The 16,495-nt window shown below is 45.7% G+C and overlaps 1 protein-coding gene across 3 annotated transcripts in view; it reads left to right on the forward strand.

Moving 5' to 3' along the window:
• Positions 1-2,464: 2,464 nt before the first annotated feature.
• The window catches only part of LOC118593445 (carboxyl-terminal PDZ ligand of neuronal nitric oxide synthase protein), a 91,052-nt gene continuing 77,021 nt past the window's right edge, over positions 2,465-16,495 (forward strand). For all 3 annotated transcript variants that reach the window (XM_036202918.1, XM_036202919.1, XM_036202920.1), the window contains exon 1: positions 2,465-2,552. In XM_036202918.1, coding sequence (XP_036058811.1) covers positions 2,505-2,552 — 48 coding nt within the window. In that variant the 5' untranslated portion in view covers positions 2,465-2,504. The remainder of the gene's footprint in view (positions 2,553-16,495) is intronic.

The raw sequence follows: 16,495 nt of genomic DNA on the forward strand, positions 1-16,495 counted from the left end.
AGCTAGAGGGCACTGTGTTGTGAAGCTGAGATCCTGTCCCAAGCCAGACTCCCTTCCCCATCTTTCCATACACAACCAGCTTCTTCTCTCCTTTTATTCTTCATTAGCTTTGGATTCTGGCGGGAGCAGACTTCTGCTGTCTCCTTTGTAATTGCTCCCTGGATTTGCCCTTCTTCCAGGCCCCCATGACAAGAAGCAGTTTAGCAGCTGGGCGGTGATGGCACACACCTTTAATCCCAGCACTCGGGAGGCAGAGGCAGGTGGATCTCTGTGAGTTTGAGGCTAGCCTGGTCTATAGAGCGAGATCCAGGAAAGGCACCAAAACTACACAGAGAATCCCTGTCTCAAAAAAAAAAAAAAAAAAAGAAGAAGAAGAAGTTTAGGAGGATAGAGTGATTGGGGCTGGGGGGATGTGGCCATCAGACTGAGAGATATATAGTGTTGACACCTAGAGATTATTCAGCTATGATCAATAGCATGTGCTAATAATAGAAAAGAAGATAGATGACCTCCGTTAGTAAGGCTGTGTCCTTGTCTCTGAGAATCAGGTGGCTAATAGGTGTGAGCATTGTAAGCAGAACAACAGGACAATTAGCAAAATCTTGGTGGAAGGGACAGACTGTGGGCGACAGGGAACTGTGTGCTTGCTTGTATACTTAGATTTATTATTTGTGTGTTTACATGTGTATGGAGGTCAGAGGACAACTCCATGGAATTGGTTCTTTCCTTTATGTGAGTTCCAGGGGTGAAACTCACGTCACTTGGTCTGCTTGGCAAGTGCCTTTACACGTCTAGCCTCAACTTGCTGTCTAGTCCAGGATGACCCTTGGCTTCTTCTGCCCCTGCCTCCACCTCCCAAGTGCTGGAATTACAGGTGTGTGTCACCACACCTCCTGCCCGGCAGGCAAACACTCTTCCACCTGAGCTACGTCCCCAGTTTGGAATCTCTTGGGATCTCATTGTTATCTCTTGGCATGGCCAGTGAAGTCAGGCTCTGGATTCTGGCAAGGTTTTCAATGTGTTTTCTTCCTTCTATTGGGGCAGATTACTTTGATCCCTAGCAACATACTCATCGTTGAAATAAATTGAGTTTCAGGAGCTGAGCAAGGAGCTGGATGCCCTTAGCTGGGACTGGATGGTGGCATAGCTAGACGTCTTGGCTCTGTGTCTGAAGAAACTGATTATTTTAGTCTGTATCATACATGTTTGAGAACTTCCCCGGTAATTTTTTTTAATGTGGTGTTACTAACATGGAGACCAAATGGGAGTGCTTTTATGTGTTCTTGTTGTTTTGTATTTTTGAGACAAGGTCTTATTCTGTAGCCCAGGTGAGCCTGGAGCTCACTATGTAAACCATGCTGGCCTCAAACTCATGCCAACCCTCCCTCAGCAGCCTACAAGTGCTAGAATCACAGGCATGGCTCATCAAGCCTCTTGAAAATGGCTTTACTAAAAGGGAGGAGTTGTCAGAATGAAGTCCATTGAGGAGAATGATGAATAAACATCCATACAGGCATAAAAAATGACTATGATTGGGGAAATGTCATAGAAAGACTTGGAGTGTAGGCTGAGCTAGTATTCCAAAGCAGTGCGGATTGGTAGTTGGAACAGCTTGTCCAGGACTAATGTGAGCTGGAAACATGGCGGTGTGGGGCAGCACTAGCTGTTTGAGTATCATTCATTCATCTAGCCCCTCTCCCAGCCCCCACTACCTTCCAGCCTGGCAATCTTCAGACGGATTGAACTGTGGGAAAGTTTGGAGACTGACCCACAGGTAAAGGACTTTGGAGGTGGAAGTCATGGAGAATAACTTAGACTTCAGAGGTTTTTTTTTTCTTATGTAAAAAGCCCTGGTGTGGAGACTGGTTCCAGCTCTTAATCCTCACTGGGGATGGAATGGTGTGTCAGCATTTGGTTAGACACAAGGGTACTTGCCTGACAGTGAGTCATTAAGTGCAGGATGAATTATTGAGGGAAGGTTTTGGTATATAGAAGAGACTTTCAAAGCAGGCTGTATTTGTATCTCATTGGAATGGCTGAGGTCCATCTTAGGATGTGTTAGACTGTCCACATGGTCCTAGGTGATGGCCAAGGAGGAAATGATGACTACTCAGGTACCTGTTCTTTTTTTTTTTTAATTTATTTATTTATTACATATACAGTGTTCTGCCTTTACACCAGAAGAGGGGACCAGATCTCATTATAGGTGGTTGTGAGCTACCATGTGGTTGCTGGGAATTGAACTCAGGACCTCTGAAAGAGCAGCCAGTGCTCTTAACCTCTGAGCCACCTCTCCAGCCCCCCCCCCCCAGGTACCTGTTCTAACCTGGAGGATTCCCCAGAGCCTTCCCTAGAGTTGTCCACGTGCTCGTACATCCCCTTGCTGCCACAGAGACTGGCTGTGGTGCTGCAGATGGTCTGTTCTAATCGGAATCCGCTCCTCTGTTCTCTCTTCGCAGTATGAGTTTAAAGCCAAGAACATCAAGAAGAAGAAAGTGAGCATCATGGTCTCCGTGGATGGTGTGAAAGTGATTTTGAAGAAGAAGAAAAAGGTGAGTGACTCTGGACCAGAAACTGGCAAGCTAGGTGTGGGATGGTATTTCCTCCTAGAACATTATGCAGTAGCCTCTGCATTGGCTAGCAGTAATGTTGCTAAGCCACAGCTGGAGCAGAGAGTGAGGCAGAGGCCGGTGGCCTCGTGGGACTATTGCTCAGAGTGAGTCTCAGTAACTCATAGCCTATGGGTCATTTCCCAGCATCCTCCTGTTCAAAGTGTCTTCTCCATCTGAATACCTTTACCTTTGAGGGGTGTGTGTGTGTGTGTGTGTGTGTGTGTGTGTGTGTGTGTGTGAGAGAGAGAGAGAGAGAGAGAGAGAGAGAGGGAGGGAGAGATGAGACAAGGTCTCATTATGCAACCTAGACTGAACTTGAATTTGCATTCCTCCAACTGGAATCTCGTGAGCACTGAGATGACAGGTATATTCTCACACCTGGTTTAACTCAGTCTCATCATGGGAAGTGCTTCCACATTAAGTGGTACACATGGAGCACCCCCCAACGGAAATCCAAGATGCATCAGAATTTGAAATTGTTGGGGTGTCATGTCTGATGTTGGGCCATCTTGAATTCAGATTTTCAGACTGGTCAAGTCTATGCAAATACTCCTGGATTAGCATCCCCTCCCCCAGTTGTGTGAAATGTTTTGGGTAGGGATTGTCAACCTACCATTAGTAACAACTGTCTTCTGAGGGGGAGCACATGAGTGGAGACAGCCCCCTGGAATGCTCAGCCCCACCCCACGCATTCTGCCGCCCCCATTTTATGTGGCTTGTGGCCACCTTTCACAGCTGCTACCACAGGGACACACTTAGTGTCTTCTCCCTGCCACCACATAGCTGCACACTGTACACAGCCTTGGGGGAGCCCTGGAGTATCTTCTTCTGGGAAGTTCTTGAGTAAGAGAGTGGATGAGGCAAGTGGATGCCTATTGAGTCTCTGGGTGGAAATTGTAAGTGATAAGATGTTAAGTTGAGTAGGACATATTTTCAGAGTTGGGAGAACCAGTACAACCCACATTCCCGGTTCAGGGACACTGGTTTCTGTCATGTGTGTTAGATTGCTTTCCTGGGGCCTTCACATGAGGGGAACTGGTGGCTCAGCACCCTCCACTGATAAAATCATTTGTGAACATTTCCCAAGTGACAGGATGCTTTCCGGCCCGTTGTTACACAGCCCTTCATCAGGCCCTCTGGCCATTTCAGTGGCTGGGGATTTCCTCACACTTTCCCCACCCCTTGCCAGGGGCTGAGTTATTAGTCTTTCAAGACACACAATCCAGGGAGCAGTGTAGAGGGGTGGGCGGGAAGGTTGTAGGAGACAAAGAATGGGGCAGAGAGCGTGGAAATCTGTCTTCTGGATATGCCATGGGTGTGGAAATCATGAACCCCTCTGCAGCCACGGCTGCCTGCACAAGATCTACACACAGAAGCAACAGGACATGAAAGTCGGAGGGAGACTAGTTAGGAGGAAGGTAAGCAGGAAGAAGACTAGTTAGGAGGAAGGTAAGCAGGAGGAAGACTAGTTAGGAGGAAGGTAAGCAGGAGGGAGACTAGTTAGGAGGAAGGTAAGCAGGAGGGAGACTAGTTAGGAGGAAGGGTCAGCAGGAGGGAGACTAGTTAGGAGGAAGGTAAGCAGGAGGAAGACTAGTTAGGAGGAAGGGTCAGCAGGAGGGAGACTAGTTAGGAGGAAGGTAAGCAGGAGGAAGACTAGTTAGGAGGAAGGTAAGCAGGAGGAAGACTAGTTAGGAGGAAGGTAAGCAGGAGGGAGACTAGTTAGGGAGGAAGAGTCAGCAGGAGGAAGACTAGTTAGGAGGAAGGTAAGCAGGAGGGAGACTAGTTAGGAGGAAGGGTCAGCAGGAATGGGAAGGAAGCAAGAGAAGTAATGACAAATCTGATCATAATACATTGTACATATGTATAAAATTGTCAAAAATTTAAAAAGGAGAAAAATACATAATAAACTTATTCCTCTGACCTTAAAAATTATCCAGACTTACAGTTTAGAAGTTGTGACCCTGGATGCTAAGTCACATTGGCCAACTCAAGGCAGTAGATGTATAAACTGGACTAAGGGTTTCTTAACCCACTCTGAAATAGAATTGTCTCCTGGACCAGAGATTATTCTGACAAGCACATACTTCCTACCAGTTGGAGGCAAACCATATGAGAAGGCAAACTGGTACAGGGTTACTGGGTGGACCCAGAGGTTGGCCAGCTCCTCCTGTTGTACATCAGGAATGTTAGACCCACTGGATGTGTGTAATGACTTTGTAGGGGGATGTAGTTCCTCCAGTCTACTTGATAGTCCTGGCCAAAGCTTCCCTGCATGACTGTCTAACTTCTGCTCATCTAGGGCTAACACTCCCCAAACCCCCACACCACACCACTGTGCATATTGCTTCTAATTATTCCACTTGGGGCTCTCCTTCCCCTTTAGATAACTTAGTATGCCGCTGCTATCGTCCACTATGGAGTAACTTCACGTCTTGTTCTTTAAGAATAGTCTTATTTTCCATCTCACTCGGGGCTCCCCCTGGTGTCAGGTACTGTGTGTGGTGCCATCTCCATCGTGTGTTGGGAGACAGGCTAGATCTCACACTGATAAGGGCAGCAGAATGCCAGGGTGTTAGCTGGGAGAGAAGCCACCCCCTCTTTCCCTAAGTACATGAAAGCTAAGCCAGGGCAGCGTGCCCCAGAGGGAGTCCTGGGGACTCGTGACTCACACTAAAACTGCACCTTGGTAATCCCTAGCATTTGCCCTCCTGCCCCGGGAAGGAGGCAGTATAGCCCATCAGCCCTAGATCTGATTCTTCCCATGCCAGCTTGGGAAAGAGGAGCCTTCTATCTTATTTCCTCCACCCACGCCTGGTGTCCGTTTCAGGGCCTGAGCTGTGATGTGGATGATGCCTTTAATCACCGTGTGCACAGTCTCCCGCCTCTGGCAGATGGATGTGCATTAGCAGCAATCAGCCTTTTTGTCGTCTGCTTCCCACGTGACAGTCCTGGTAGCTGAGAGTACTGCCACCAAGCTCAGGCGCTCGCGCTCTGCTCTCTCCCTCTCTCCCTCTCCTCTCCTCTCCTCTCCTCTCCTCTCCTCTCCTCTCCTCCCCTCCCCTCCCCTCCCCTCCCCTCCCCTCTTCCCTTCCCTCCCCTCCCCTCCCCTCCCCTCCCCTCCCCTTCTCTCCTCTCCTCTCTCTCCTCTCTCTCCTCTCTCTGAGTTGAGAAGGGCGTGACATGCTACGATGTAAATGCTCAGTTTTCTACAAGGAAACAGAACAGTCAGCATGGGCCAGGAGTTAAGGTCACTGTGGTTAAGACTTGGCCCTCTTGCCAGCTAACCATAGGCAGAGCAGCAGCACAGCTTATGTTCAGCCTGGCATTCCTGCCTATTACTCAGTAACCAGCTTGTAGGATGTTGAAGAGTCCTCTCCCCTGCAAGAAGCATGTTGGTTTGCACTGGGTCAGTGTGACATGGGGGAAACGAGTCCTTGGCAGAGGCAAGAAGACCTGGGTTCTGATCCTGGCATATGGTCTGAGCAATTCATTTTGAGCTTTTGCCTACAAAGTGAAGAGATGGCTTGGTGGGTAGGGATCATTATAAATTTTTCAGTTCAGATCTCAGCACAAGCCGTGGAGCCATGTTTTTTAATGCTTGTCTGTAGATCCAGGTCACAGCTATGCACTCACACCCCTGACAACCTACTTGACTGCTGAGAAAGCAGACCTCAGAAGCTAATGGGTTAGTGGTTCTGTTGCAGTCTTCCAGGGACACTCTGAGGTCACACACCTCCCAGAACAGCCAACAGGCCTCCTCTTTGTCTTCAAACTGCCCATAACTGATCAGTGATGGAGTTCTTCTCACCAGAAGAGAGAGACATGCCTAGTGAACTTTATAAGGACAAGACTATCTTTGTGAGCTCAACATTTTCCTGGATGGCCTGAAATTTCTAGAATGTTCTCATTAACCATGGCTGTGGGCTAGCTGGAGGAATGAACGTGATTCGTGTGTGGTAATGTCATTAAATCGGAGAAAATTTAGCAGGGAAGTCTTCACTGTTGCGTTTGGCCATCATCTCATATGCTTTTCTGTCACTTTGTCAGTTTCACAGGCAGAGCGGGGAGTTGGGAGATCGCTGAGTTCAGGCCCCAGAACCAATGTAAAGAAGCTGAGCACAGGGGTGGGAGTGAGCTTGAGCGATGACTCAGTGGACAGAGAACCTGTTGTGTAAGTGTAAGGACTGACATTTGAGATCCCCAGCACTGGGTAAAATCCAGACAGGCATTTTGGCTGTCTGTAACCCCAACCCTCGGGACATGAAAACGGGAATCCTGGCTAGCTAGACAAGCTGGCATCAGTGAGCCATAGCTTCAGTGAAAGATTCTGCCTCAAATAATAGAGAACAGCAGAGGTCAGCTTTGGGCTTTTATGTGTACATGTATGTATGCATACATATTCACCCATCCGCATGCAAAGCATACATGCACACATGCCACATATGCATGCCCCACCACAAATAAAGCTGAGCATGGTACAGTCCAGCACAGGGGAGATAGAGACAGGTGCATCTCTGGGACTTGCCAGCAGCCTGCATAGCCTCCTTGTTGAGTTCCAGGACAGGGAGAGACCCTGTCTCAAAAACTAAGTGGGTGACTCCTGAAGAATGACATGCCTGGACTGGCGTGTGCAAGCATGGTGCACACAGACACACATACACACCAGTCAAAGAAGGATCAGTGCTTAGTAGTAGGATTTATTCAGGTGGCTCAAATCTTCATGCACATTTCGCTAGTGTGGGCAATAGCCAGGTATGTCATGGCCATTCCATCACCATGTAAAAACCATCTTTTGGGTTTGCTAACAAGCATCTAGGAATGTGCTCTTCCTGAACTGGTGCCAGCAGATAATGAATCTTAAGTTGAATTAGTTTCAGAAGCTCAGTTGCTAAGATAATTGGCTTTGCTTTGATGTGTTCCAATCAGAACATCATTTTCAGTGTTCAAGGAGGCCCGAGTAGTTATCTTTTCTGTGTATCTAATCATGGTTATTTATTATAATCCCAGAATCGCACTATGGCACCATCTGCTGGAGAGTAGAATCCTGACTAAGATTAACCTTGAACTTCATCCAAAGTATTTTCCTATTAAACAGCTCAGTTTCATGTTTTCAGATTTCTTCTGTAAACCACTACCTTTGTTGGAATCCCCTAAGGTAACAGATTAGAATGACTTCAACAGTCTAATGAATAAATACTTACCATACTTACCATGGATCCTCCATGTTCTGGGAGTTATAGGATGGATATATAGACAAATTAAGTGTGTGTGTGTGTGTGTGTGTATTTGGATTTTTTTTTGCGGGGGGGGGGGGGGCTTTGTTTTGGTTTTTCTCTATTTCCACCTTCCAAAGCAGATGAAATAAAAAGTCAGAGAAGACATGTTCCCTTCCCACTAGAGACTCACATACAGGTGTGGCAGAGGAGTTGCATGTATGTTTTGTAGGTATGTGCACATGTGCATGGAGGGCAAAGGTCAATGCTGGATGTCTTCTATCATTCTCCACTTTATTTTTGAGGTATGGTTTCTCACCGATTCTGGAACTCAGGTTCTGCTAGGCTGATTCCCTGCCTCTGCCCTCCCAGTACTAATGTTATTGGCAAGGGCTTTCAATGCCTTTTATATGGGTGCTGGGCATCCCAATTCAGGTCCTTAATGCTTATGTAACAGGCACTGTCCTAACTGAGCCATCTCCACAGCCTTAATATAGCTATTTCATTTTTTTAAATTATTACATTTGTGTGTATATGTGTGTGTTATCTGTCTGTCTGTTGTCTGTCTATCTAATCTGTCTAGGAATCCAAATTCAATTCCTTGTGCTTTCCATAGAACATTTGACTTTAGCCATTGTCTCAACCCCAAATTAACTGTTTCTTAAAATCATTTTATTATATTTGTGTGTGTGTGTGTGTGTGTGTGTGTGTGTGTGTGTGGTTTGTCAGGCTAGATAGCAAATGTCTTTACCACCGAACTATCTTGCCAGCCCCAAATTAACTACTTCTAATGACACTGTGTTTATGTATAAGGTCTGTTTCAGCCCTTAGAAAATTGCATTAAAGATGTTTTGCTGAATTTTATGGTGCTGGAGGGTGAACCTGAGACTCCCGTCCGTGTTAGGCATGTGCTGCACCACTGAGCTGTGCTCCCATTCCCACATTAATTTGTCTCTTTCCCCGCCTGTGTGTAAGCCTCTCGTGGGAAGGGAACATGTCATCTCTAACATGTTATTTCATCTGCTTTGGAAGGTAGAAAGAGAGAACTCAAAATGATAGCACTAATTACACACTAAGATAATGGGACCAGCTGCTAACAATAGTGCACACTGACACTGAGCACCTATGCTTTTCTGGTGATGTTTGATGTACTCATACTTCCTAAATCCTCACATACCCCATGCTGTGAAAACCTTTCTGACGCTCTGCCCTACCTGCACCCCTTGTTTGTTATTGGTCCAGACCTGAGGATTGAACTCAGGACCTTACACATGCCAGGCAAGCATTCTACTGCTAAGCTACATCCCCACCAGAATCCAGTCTTTAACTTCTATTACAAGGCCATCACTTCACTAGGAAATTATCTTACTGTCCAAGTGACAATGTTACTATGGAAACAGAGTTCTTCCTGATCTAACTGGGTAGGAAAAGGAGGCACTCAGAATTACAGAACCAGAATTTAGAAGGACTTCAAAAATGATCTGGTTCGTTACCACCCCTGCCCCAAGTTGATTACTATGGCAACAGAGGATGAGAGTGAGTTCACCAGGTAGTTAATGACAGGGAGAGAGTGTGATCCACAGCCCAGACCTGCTACGGTTGTCTTCCCATCGGATTGTGTAGGACTTTATTTCCTGCTAGTTTTAAAATGATCACTTTAGAGATCACATGCACCATGTGGGGTTCATTAGCACTTGGGTTTTGAAATGCACTATCCTATAGCAGCCATTGATTACCCTGTGTGTGTGAGACAGCTTTATTTGCTGGCTAGTAACTGTTCACCTAAAAGCATGGAGAAATATGTCAAGCAGAGTTTATATAACCTATATAGCCTTGCTAGGCCTCTTGTTTTTATTTTAAAATAAGCTGCCACTGCTGTCTGGTGAATGAATAATACCAGACTTCAGACTAGAATGGGCTTGCCTATGATCTCCAATAGGGTGAGCAAATCAATTTCAATGTATGTTCTTTCTCTAGGTCTGGGTTCTTGCGAGAGGGCTCCCAGGATGCCGTATACCTTTCTAACTTTCAAAAGGATGGAGGGCCACTGCGCTGGCTATTCGTCACTCTGTTTTCTCTCACTCCACTTTTCTAACCAGACCTGCCTCTGAGCCAGATTTCACAAAGTATTTCCTTTTGGAGTGACAAAAAAGAGCCATGACTTTCCATGGAGGACTTGACAGGAATTCAGTACATAAAGGGCTGAAGGCTGTGTATCCTGGATGTACTTACCCCATCAACAGTCTCAAAGCACATCTAAGGACTTCACCCCCACTCTCTGTCGGAAGCAGAGACCTCGATTTTTATTCCACCCCCTTAACACAGAGAATGGGGTTTAGAAGCAGTAGACAGGGTGGGCTTCTTACAACAGTATAAAGAGGCCTTGGTGGGAAATCCTTTGTCCCCAGAGCATCTGTGTCCATCTATAAAGCAGTAAGCCAGTTTTAATATGGAAATGGAAATGTTATGCAGAAATTCCCTACTTAAATAGCTCAGCGGGGCTGGAGAGGTAGCTCAGTCAGTAGAGTACTTACCTAGCATGCATGAAGTTGTAGTCCCACAGACCTATAATCTTAATATTTTGGGGACAGAGGATAGAGGACTTCAAGTTTAAGGTCATCCTTAGCTCTGTATAAGTTCAAGGGTAGCCCTAGCTACAAGAGATACCTTCTGAAAGCAAAACAACAAAAACCAGTGGGGACGGGGAATTAGAGATGGCTCAGCAGTTAAAAGCACTTGTTGCTCTTACAGAGGACCTGGGTTCCATTCCCAGCATCCACATGGTGGCTCACAGCCATCTGTATCTCCAGTTCCTGGGAATTCTGATGCCCTCTTCTGGCTTCCATAGCCACTAGGCATGCACATGGTACACATACATACATATATACATACATGTAGGCAAAACACTCATACATACAAAATAAATAAATCAATTTTAATTTAAGAAAAAAGGCACAAGGGTTTTTTCCCCATAGCATCCAGGAAACATCTGAGAATAAAAATTGAAAGAGGTAAAGGTGAGTTCCCTCTCTTTGTCCTTCCTGACCTGCCTTGTTAGTCTAAAAAGAAGCAAGTGCCAGGTCAAGGCCTAGAGGATAAAACAGGCTGGCAGCCAGGAAAGGCTGATGACCACCGGACTGTGGGGCTGCTTAGTTAGGCCGGGCAGCCTTAGGACTGGCAGGCTGTCCCTCGTCCCTCAGAGACTTCCTGCTGTTCCTGGGAGAACTACCTTCCCTCCTTAGTACTGGGTTGGGAGCAGCCCAGCCATGCATGATCCCTGCTTGATTGTAATGATGGGCTGCAGGATGCAGCAGCCAGGCACCAGATTAGTAACACTGTCTCTGGATCTTATTACAGTATGCTCTTGTGCCCACACCTTCCAGCATATTGGGCAGAGCCTTCCTTGGAGTGAATCTGCTCTTAAAACTACTGTGGAAGTCAGGTAATAGTGGTACTCTCATTTGATCCTACCGCTAAGAAGGCAGGCAGATTACAATGAGTTTAAAGGCCAGCCTTGGCTACATTAGTAAGACCCTGTCTCAAAAAAATTAAATCAATAAAATAAGCATAAACGTACTCTGTAAAAAGGAACTTTAAAAAAAAAGTAGGGTAACATGTTTAGAGAGATGGTCAGGCTAATAAACTTGGGCTTAGAGTGCCCATAAAAGGCTCAGCAGTGTCCTGTAGGTAAGCAGGGGACAAGGAATCAGAGGTAGGAGCTATACACCTAGGACTGCAGAACAGGGTGTGGCTGGAGGCTAGGAATTTGTATGCTCCATCAGGTACCGGCTCCACACTCATCAGTTGCCTCCAGTCCGCTATGTTTGCAGAGCTGGTGGGAGGTAAGTATTATCTTCCTGGGGACCTTGCTAATCGACCTTGACCACTACCCCTTCTGCAATTAATGCTCGCACTCCTAGAGCGGCCGTGTGAGTGAGACATGTCTGGGGTGGAAAGAGGCTGAAGATAGCCCTGCTGCTCCTCCCACGCCGTGAAGGACACCCTGTCCCCAGAGGGCACCCAGAAGGGTGCTGCTATAGGGTTAGAGGCCTGTGCCCCTCCTCTATTCTTCCACTCCAATCTAGACAGGGAATGTCTTCATTTCCTGCCTGTCTCGGAGACTACAGCTGAGCCAGGATGGAGAAGTAGCAAAACTAAAAATGGCCTCACAGCTACCAAGAATTGGAGTCCTATTTTCAAGCATTTATGTAAGGAGGAAGGGAGGGAAGGAGGAAGGGAAAGAGGGGGAGGCTGGCTTTGGGTACAGCTTGGAGTTATGTGGGCTTGCTGAAGATGGTTGGACCAGTTTGGCTATAATAACTGTTCAGGGTTATATCTCCTGGCATAAGCTTAAAGCTAACTTTAATTTATAATCTCATAAAGCTTGATTATTAGTCTTTCTTCCTATTTTTATTCTCTCATTATTATTATTTTGCTATTTTTTCCATGAAGAAAAGTATTTCCATTTGGAAAAGGGAGTGGCTTGTTTACATCGTTGTCTCTATGGCTTTAAAATACTTGCAAAATAGAGGAAATGAGAAATCATTTCGGACTAAGAAGAATATAAGTAATCTGAGTTTACATAGCTCAATGGTAGGGTGCTCCAGGAGTCTCTGGGTGCAATCCCCTGTGCTGCAAAAGCAAAACCCACCATGTTCTTCAGCTAAGGCGCTGCTGAGATGTGGAGCTTCCCCTGGGTTGAGCCTTTCCCAGCACTGTGTGGTTTCTAAATCGTCCCCAGCAGTGGGGCCAGCATGGTTCTAAGAACCAGGAAGACTTGGTTCTTGGAGGCTGCTAACCAGGAGCCACACCTTACCCTGGTGAGCTATATGGAAGAGGTGGGTAGGAAGAGCACCAGGTAGATAATGATGGGAAGGGCTGCAGACCCTTCCATTTTGATATTTTTGAAGTGTTACTGGCACATGAAACATATTGGGTTTAAAGAAAAAGCAAAAACCAAAAATCCTGTGTTCGCCATAGGTTCTTGGATAACCACCACCTTGGTGAAGCTACACTCTCCCCCAACCTTTTGAGTTACCTTGGTCATTTCTTACCCTCTTCATAGATTTATTGGGTTCACCCACAGCTTACTGCAAGGTTTTTAATGAAGAGGAGAAGATTCTAATGGGATTTTTCAGAAAAGGAAAATAATTAGGTGGACATATTGTTGAGAGTTTTCCTTCCTTCTAAGGATATGCTCTGTGGATTCACGGATAGCTCTTAAAATTAATTTCTGACTGCAACAGACTCTGCCAATGTTGGTTGATTCCTGTGAAATTCATACAAGATGCCTGGAGCCTGGCCTTGCCATCCTCCTGTCCAGGAATGCCAAAAAAGGGAAATAGTTGCTTGGCATTGTTTCGCCTCTCTATTATTTCCTCTTAATGAAGAGATTAGTTGCATTCTTTAGAGTTGCAAAGATGAGTCCTTCCAGGGTTAACTTTGACATTTGAAGAGCATTGCTGGGCAGGAAAGAAACATAATCTAGGGCCTGATTCTGTCTCAGCACCACAGCCACTTTGAGTAGAAATATATGCAGCAGGTCACAGAAACCATCTGCCATTACTGGGCCTCGGACCCTGGATACCAGGAATTAAATGATTGTGGGCTGAGGTTTCTTTATGCTATCCCAGACTGAAAACTGAAGAAGCTGGCAACCCAGATAAGCCATGGGAACACATGTAAGCCTGCTCTCTAGCCAAAGGTGAAGGAAAAGGTCAGTTTGGCAAGGTAGAACCCTGTGGAGCATAACTACTTTCCCAGGCAGTTATTAGAAAATAAAACTGTTCTCTAAACCCCCACTACTGAAGCCAACCTGGCCAAGTAGACTCCTGACTTCCCCCACTGCTGGGCTAGAATCAGGCACCCTACCCCATCAGAGAAGGCTGAAAGCCTTCCTCATCCTTGCTAGCTGGTAATCCGCGTCTCCTCCCCATACCCCACCTTATTCCCTATGTGATGTCAGTGGAGGCCTGTGGGAGGCTGGACTCCCACCATCGTCCAGCAGAAATTAGGCTGCATACAGCAATGGGTAGAGGACAGTTGGAAAGCAGGCACAAAGCATTCTTGCCCCTGTGAGCCAGGTGAGGAGCTGGAACTGTACCCACAGCAGCAACAACAAGAAGAGCCAGTGGGGAAGCCATCACTGGCAAGGGGGTGTCTCTCTCTTTCCTTTCTTGGGGCATTGTTGTATGATGATATTAAAAGAAAGTTTAAACACATCTCAAATCTTATAATAGTTTAAAGGTTCTGGGTTTCAATTGAAAGTAATTTGCCATAGGAGGAATAAGAAAAATCTCACTTAAAAATTTTTATTATAAAAAGCTTGCAATAAAAACATCATACATGAAATTAACCAGCCCCGACAGCTGTACATCTCAGTGGACTTCTCTACAGCTGGAATAGCCATTCTGAAGATGGGAAGGTGAGACTAAACTCTCATTCAGAGAGGAAGACAAAAAGGTAGTAAGTGTCTCCCCCAGGATGCCAGACCTGTTAAAGTTACCTGACAAGGAGTTTAAGGAGGTAGTCATAAAAATGCTTTGAGAGCAGCCACAAATACGCCTGTTCTTATTTTGATTTTGAGATCATGCCTTAGTATGTTGCCCAGGCAGGTCTTTGACTCCCGGGGTCAATGATTCTTCTGCCTCAGTCTCTTTAAGTGTCACTGTGTCTGACTCTTGTCTGAACAAATAAAAAAAAGTAGAAAGTAGAAACATAAGGAATGAGTATGAACCAGCTAGAAATCTTAGAACTAAAACATTTGACACTTGAAATGAGCTCACCAGACAGGCTCAGAAGCGAATAGTCATTGCTTTATAAATATTGCTGATCGAGTTCCAAGTATAGGCAGAATAGATTGTGACTACGGATGTAGCGTAATTTAATGTTCATGGTATTAAAAAAAATTCACCACCCCCAAATCAAATCACACTTTAAATATATTATATGTTGCTATATAAATAGTGCTTATGGTAAACATGTATATGTTGAAAATAGGCATCTAAGTATTTGGACTTTAAACCTTGAACATATTTCTGTTCGTCAGCTGGGAAATAGCTCCAATGGATGCCAGTGGGGTTGGGAGGCAACTAATGAATGTGGGGAACCCAATGTGTTCGAAGTAATGCCCTTGCCAAAACATAGAAAGGAATGTGTTTTTCTTCCACACTGATCAGACCACAGGTGACTCGGAGTCAGGGTGCTTCAGAGAATCAGGGCTTGAGGAACAGGTGTCATTTACATAAAAAGTTTCAACTATGGTAGCAAAATGTTTGGAAAATGTGTCCAGTTAGGGCTGTTTGTAAACCCTTGAACTATTTAGTAAAGGAGTTCTGAACCTGCTATGTTTACGTTTCTGAAGGGGATCTTAGAAAATGAAGTAGTCTCTCCATTCTGTGCTGTTCTAAACAGGCCATTTAGAATGAGGGAGGGTAGTAAGTAGCTATTATGAAAAAGAATGTTTAAATAATAGTGACAATTTAGATATAACTGAAATCTTGTTGTCTGTAAAATTGTTTAAATTGATTACTATCGAGTACTGGTAAGCCAGTCTAAATCTACCTCCAGTGTTGAATTGATGTTACCTCAAGGATTAGGAGGGTGAACATCAACAACTGTAACTGCTTGTACAGATCAAGGCAGCCAAATTCCCGACAGGGATGGATGGGGTGAGGTTCCAACCTTAGCTGGGGAGCTGTGGGCAGTTGATGGCTTCTGGGAAAAGGAGAGTCAGTTTCATACTCCCATATATGGTCCTATACCTACACACACATAGGCAGCACTAAATGGACAGTGGGTGTAAATAAAAGAGCACATGATGTTGGGAGGGAAAACTGGTAGATGGGGAGGAAGTAAAAAGGAGGAAGCGGGTAGACTTGATCAAAACACCTTGCATGCATGTATGAAATTCTCAAACAAAATATTTAAAGGACAAAGGTATGTGGGGCGTGTGTGTGTGTGTGTGTGTGTGTGTGTGTGTGTGTGTGTGTGTGTTTCTCTGGGTAAGGCTGCTTGCTTCTTCTGATGTCACTCTCTGGGCCTGAACAGAGTCTTCCGTAATCTCTTGGAGAGCTTCCAAACCTCCATGTTTTGAGAGTGGCCAGCCATCCCGTGCCTTGTTTAAAACTCCACTCCACCTCCCTAAAAGGCCTCATTCATTAACGCAATGTTTCCCTGCTCTCTTGAGTCTGTTCGTTGACAGATGAATGCAATCTCCCCCAGTTTCCCTTGACAACACTGTGTGTCTGTGACAAAGACCAGGAAAGGTGGCGCAGGAGTCTCTGTCCCTGCTCTGGGGAGTCAGGCCCGAGGGAAGGTGGTTGGTTGCTGACCCCAGGTGCTTTCCCTACTCACACTGCGGTGCTGCTCACTTCTTCAGACACTTCAGTCTGAGTTTTCCCAACCCCGTTCTCCTCCTCATCCGTAGCGGCTTCTGTGGTCACAGTTAGTTGATCACAGCCAGAATGAATATCCTTTTTTGAGTAAGTGCAAATGTACTAGTCAACTTAGCTGATACACAGGTTCAGTCCCAGCCCCTCCCAGAGGAGCCTGGGACTACATTTCACTTGGGTTGGAAAGCATCCTCCTCCTATTTTGAAGGTTTATCTTTGCCTTCTTCTCCATTGTATTCCTCCCCTTCCACTCCTCTGGATTGATTGCTATATACAG

Source organism: Onychomys torridus, chromosome 11 (assembly GCF_903995425.1).
Source record: "Onychomys torridus chromosome 11, mOncTor1.1, whole genome shotgun sequence".
Classification (NCBI taxonomy): domain Eukaryota; kingdom Metazoa; phylum Chordata; class Mammalia; order Rodentia; family Cricetidae; genus Onychomys; species Onychomys torridus.